We start from the raw sequence: 5,889 nt of genomic DNA on the forward strand, positions 1-5,889 counted from the left end.
ATCTCTTTCAGGATCCGTCTGTCACTCAGGTGACCAACTCTGGAATCGATCACATTGAAAGTTTCACTCCATTTCCTGATGGCAACTCCGTGACGGTGAGTCTAGTGAACATTATTTCAGTGATTGTGTAAGATGAGTAGATTGAGCCAGTTGTGCTCTGAACTCTAATGCAATAAAGCAATACGCTACTCGAGGCCATGAGCGCCGCTGATTTTACCACAGTTAAAGTCATTCGTTCCACTGTTTTATATCTCAAGAAATAAATAAAAAGGATAGTAATGTAAAGGCTAAATGTTCCAACAGTAGTGTCATACAAAAATACCAATGTTTTGTGTTTTATTATCAATTAAAATCCTAATAATTCACGGTCTTTCGGTCAGGGAAGCACCATCCCAGCCTCCAGCACTCAACCTGCTGTCCTGCAGCCGTCAGTGGAGCCCAGTCCACAGGTCAGAGTCTCACACACACAAAAGTGCCGCGCATCTGCGTGTTTTTGAAGGTTGTAATCGGCCCGTGTGTGTCTCTGCAGGCCACGGCTGCAGCTGCGCAGGTCAATCTGCTCAAACAGCAGGAGGAGCTGGAGAGGAAAGCAGCCGAGCTGGATCGACGGGAACAAGAGCTGCAGAGCAGAGGAGCGCCGGCAGGTAACACACACCACTCTGCTTCTGCTGTATGTGATGGCATGCTAGATTTGCATGAGGTACAGTATCCCACGATGCAGTGCATCTGACTTCACCTTGCACTTTCAGTGTGATTAATAATCTAATAGTAATTACATCCAAAATATTCCTGCTCCTGATGCATTTAATCAGACTGGCACATACAAGCTAAAATGTAAGATAACTGGATGCCATTTGCTGAATTAAACATGCAATGTTATTATTGATAAACTATTATAGTTTTTGTTAATATTTTGAATTCGATTTTATTTTTTTATGTTCTTTGTTTTCATTTTAATTTTATTTGAAATTTTTAGTATTTTTTGTTTATGTAATTTTTATTAGTTTTTGTTTAAATGTGTCTATATAATTTTTTTTGTTACATTTTAGTTTATTTAGTTTTAATAATAATTAGTATATAGTTAATATTATAGTTAATTAAAACTAAAACCATAAAAAAAATCTATATTTGAAATTTCAATTAAATAAAATAAAATACAATAAAAATTATTATAAGCTTATTTTATTTCAGGTGGTTGCCAAGGCAGCATTTCTCATTTTCATTTAGCTTAACTAGATCTACTAAAATAATTAAAACTGAAATAAAAATGGTTTTAAAACATTTTAAAACACGCAACAAAATTACTAAAACTCTAGCTTAAATTAAACAAACAAAAAAAACAATAAAATAAATACTTTAATACATTTTTTAATTATTATTAATAAAAACTATAATAGCATCTCAACAATACTAAAATAAGATTGGTTTTAGTTATTGTAGTACTTTAACTTCAACTAAAAGAAAATTAGATTTGTCTTGTCATTAAAAATTGCCTTGATAACTAGCTGAAATAGAAAACTTTTTAATATATTAAAATATTATTTATTAAATAAAACATTTTTAAAATGAATTAAATCAAATGAATGATTATTAATTTATTGATTATTATTTAAAGTAATGAAAATGTCTTTTAATGGTTTACAACTGGCACATAAAACTTTTACAAATAATTATATACAGATATAAATACATGTACAGTATATACTGCGCAGTATGCTAATATTTCATTCTGAGTTTGTTTACACTCGTCTTGATTAATTCAGTTGCATAAATCAACAGACTGTAGCGCCTTTGTTTGTTGTTACTGTTTGACAAGCTGCTGCTAAGGATTGTGGGATATGGGCGTCTGTCTCACCTCACACTTGTTCTCTTCAGGCAAACAGAACAACTGGCCTCCTTTTCCCAAGTTCTTTCCCATCAAGCCTTGCTTCTACCAGGACTTCTCTGAGGAGATCCCGCAGGAACATCATAGACTCTGCAAAATGATCTATTACCTGTGGATGTGTGAGTTTACAGGCCTCTGATGCTTCCGTCAAAATTATATGAGTTTTAATTTGGCATCAGTTGTGCTGGCAAATATTTTTTTGGAAACTGTGATACTTTTTTCAGGATTCGAAAAGAGAAAAGATTTCTATTTTAAATAAATGCTCTTCTTTTTAACTTTTTATTCATCAAAGAATCCTGAAAAAAAGTATCACGGGTTCCAAAAAAATATGAAGCAGCAACAGTTTCAGCACTGATAATAAATCAGCATATTATTATGATTTCTGAAGATCACGTGACTCTGAAGACTCGAATAATGATGCTGGAAATTCAGCTTTGCATCACAGAAATAAATTATAATTTAAAGGATATTAAAATAGAAACCATTATTTTATATTCTAATAACATTTTGCAAGATTACTGTTTTTTTTTCTGTATTTTTGATCAAATAAATGCAGCCTTGATGAGCAGAAGACACGTCTTTAAAACACATTACAAGATCGTTGTGCTGGCAAATATTTTTTTGGAAACTGTGATACTTTTTTCAGGATTCGAAAAGAGAAAAGATTTCTATTTTAAATAAATGCTCTTCTTTTTAACTTTTTATTCATCAAAGAATCCTGAAAAAAAGTATCACGGGTTCCAAAAAAATATGAAGCAGCAACAGTTTCAGCACTGATAATAAATCAGCATATTATACTGATTTCTGAAGATCACGTGACTCTGAAGACTGGAATAATGATGCTGGAAATTCAGCTTTGCATCACAGAAATAAATGATAATTTAAAGGATATTAAAATAGAAACCATTATTTTATATTCTAATAACATTTTGCAAGATTACTGTTTTTTTTTCTGTATTTTTGATCAAATAAATGCAGCCTTGATGAGCAGAAGACACGTCTTTAAAACACATTACAAGATCCCAAACTTCTGAACGGCAGTGTATTCCTGGTTTTATTTTCAGTGTTGTCCCAAGTAATCAAAGCAATCTTTCATCAAAATAATAACTTTTCCAATCAATTCTCATTTAACACGAGAAGCACAAGATTTCCGTCATCGTTCACAATAATAAAAGCTAGGACAGGAAGAAACGGTGAAAGAGAGTGATTCTGATCACGAGTCGCCGCTCATTTAGCGACCGCAGGCTTCTGGACGGGATTTTAGTATTTTAACTTAAACTTATTTTATTTCTGTTAGTTGCCAAGGCAGCATTTCTGATTTTTAAATTCAAGTTTTTAAGTTTGAGTTTAACATTAATCTATCATTTATATTTTATTTTTAACTTTTAGTTATCCAAAGTGATTTTTAATAGTTTTTACTAACTCTTTTTAAACATATTCCTTATTTTGAATGTTCCAAGTAACTTAAGTTAAGCTCATAATAATATCATCGTAATTATAACTTTTCAACATTCAATCAATTTTCAGTTCTCATTTTATTTTATTGTTGAACACAAACAGTATTATTTTAGTATTATTTCTATACTATTATAGTTTCTGTTTTCACTTTTCATTTTAATTATAGTATTTTAAAATATAAAAATATAGTATTTTAATATAGTATTCTTTTTAGTAATTTTTATACTGTCCTTTTGTCATTTTTATTATATATATTTTTTAATAACTTTCTTAACTTTTATTCAATTGTATTTCAGTTTTTTTCCAATTTGAACTTAAACCTATTTTATTTTAGTTAGTTGCCAAGGCAAAATTACTAATTTTCATTTTAAAAGTGTAAGTTTTTCATTTAATATTTATATTTTTATATATTTATATTTCAGTTACCTAAAACAGTGTTTTTATATATTTTTATTTATGTATATATTTTTAAGTGAACTATATTTAGCAGTTAATCAGGGTTAGTTAACAATTGTATAATATATATATATATATATGTATGTATGTTAGGGCTGTCAAAATTAACTCGTTAACGCAAACTAATTTTAACGGCACTAATTTTATTAACGTAGCGCGCATTTTCTGTTTGACTCATTGCCTAGCCTGTAGTTGGAGAAATGGAGATGCAGAGTGTTGCCAACTTAGCTACTTTTTTACTTTATTTTTTTTTTAAAGTACCTTGCGACAAATCTAGCGGCTTCTTGGACGAACCTTATTTAGTTTCTGAGACTCGCTGGTACTGCCGCGCGAGGGTTTGAGTCTGATCTGTTCAGGGCATTCACGGAATCCAGTCATAAAAACGGAATTTACTGTATAACGCAGAATTTCATGGAATTTGTCTTATTTTTGATGAATAAATAAAAAACAGGTCAGTATATATATATATATATAGACTGTGTCTGTGAATATTAAACTGTAAAAAGATGATTTAAATACGAATGTCTGTTCTGCATGTTCATTTGATTACCAGAACATACACCAGAGTTGGTGAAAAAAAATATTATTCATTATTATTATTTATTCATTTTAGATGTTTACATTTGTAAAAGCTGTGCTTCCTGCATAAACCTGCCGCTGTTGGTTTGGCAGTAGCTTGCTTGCCCTACACAGTTACCTTGTTTAACTTCTTAATTCAAGTTATATATACAGTTTTTTGTTCTATTTGTGCTATTCAAGTTATTTATAATAAGTGAAGTTTACTGTTAAGTGCACTGATGTCAGACTCACTTTGAATAATAAAGTTTATTGTTAAATTGTTAAATACCCTGCCTCCATTACATAGGCCTATGTTTGTCACATCATTATAAGTGTTTGATCACCACATTTGAGTTATCATTGCAAAAAATGTGTTTATGTATATATATTGATTATTATCATATAGTATCGTATATATATATATACGAATGGGAAGTGTGTCCAAACTTTTGACTATACTGTACTATAGTATAGCCTACACATAAAGAATATCGGCCGATATATCGGTATCGGTCTTTTTTTACTCCCTAATATCGGTATCGGCCCCCAAAAAACCCTTATCGGTCGGGCTCTAATTATGTTGCTTCTCTAATTTTACATGCAAGTATAGCCGAAATCACAGCACAGCTATTATCTTCATCTTATGTGTATTTGATTTCATCAGATGACGGCTTGATTATAAATCAGGGTTTTTGTGCAGACCAACGTCTTAATGAGTCGCGTTTCAGTCACGGTTTCATATTCATTCCGTTGTCTGACAACAGAAACAGTCAAATATAACAATGAAAACTTTTATTGAGAATTTAGCTGCATCAAAATACAGTATGTGGGCACAGAGAGGCAAACAAATGTAATAATAATAAATGTACAGCATGTTCAGAAGAAGTGAGCTGCCCTGTTGTGCAAAAATGTAAACAGGCTTGTGTAAGTAAATTGCTCAATGCAAAGAAAGAGAAGTAATGGGAACCTGCTTGTATGTTCTTTTTTTCATGCGTCTAATAGACATGAACAAGTTCTTTGAAAAACATCTATGACCTTTGAAACATGTCTAGTCTTCATGCTCTATGTTGACTATGGTTTCTCTAATAATAAACATGCATTTACATAAGCATCCATATGTCCATGCCCATGTTGATTAGAGTATTAAAAACTTGAAAAGTATTCATTTAAGGTACATTTAGAACAGATAAAAATGTGCGATTAATCTCAAGCTAACTCATGACAATCATGCGATTAATCGTGATTAAATGTTTTAATCGATTGACAGCCCTAATATATATATATATATTCATACATGGGGTCAGTTTTGATTCCATCAGGTTGAGTTGAACTCTGCTGGCTGATGCACGTCCGTGTGTGATGTGTGGCTGCTGTTTGAAGTGAGCTTTATATATATGTGTGTGTGTGTGTGTGTGTTTGCAGGGCAGTGTGTGACGCTGTTTCTGAACGTTCTGGCCTGTCTAGCTGAGTTCACCACTAACAAAGATGCAGGCGTGGACTTCGGTCTGTCCATCCTCTGGTTCATCCTGTTC

The 5,889-nt window shown here is 31.7% G+C and overlaps 1 protein-coding gene across 1 annotated transcript in view; it reads left to right on the forward strand.

The window, feature by feature from the left end:
* The window catches only part of LOC107572317 (secretory carrier-associated membrane protein 2-like), a 14,176-nt gene that overhangs the window by 6,636 nt on the left and 1,651 nt on the right, over nucleotides 1-5,889 (forward strand). Inside the window, exons 2-6 of the mRNA XM_016258738.1 lie at nucleotides 12-95; nucleotides 381-449; nucleotides 530-644; nucleotides 1,876-2,004; nucleotides 5,780-5,889. The exon at nucleotides 5,780-5,889 is cut by the window's right edge and continues 13 nt beyond it. Of these exons, the coding sequence (XP_016114224.1) occupies nucleotides 12-95; nucleotides 381-449; nucleotides 530-644; nucleotides 1,876-2,004; nucleotides 5,780-5,889 (507 nt within the window). The remainder of the gene's footprint in view (nucleotides 1-11; nucleotides 96-380; nucleotides 450-529; nucleotides 645-1,875; nucleotides 2,005-5,779) is intronic.

Source organism: Sinocyclocheilus grahami, unplaced genomic scaffold (assembly GCF_001515645.1).
Source record: "Sinocyclocheilus grahami isolate Dianchi unplaced genomic scaffold, SAMN03320097.WGS_v1.1 scaffold1735.1, whole genome shotgun sequence".
Classification (NCBI taxonomy): domain Eukaryota; kingdom Metazoa; phylum Chordata; class Actinopteri; order Cypriniformes; family Cyprinidae; genus Sinocyclocheilus; species Sinocyclocheilus grahami.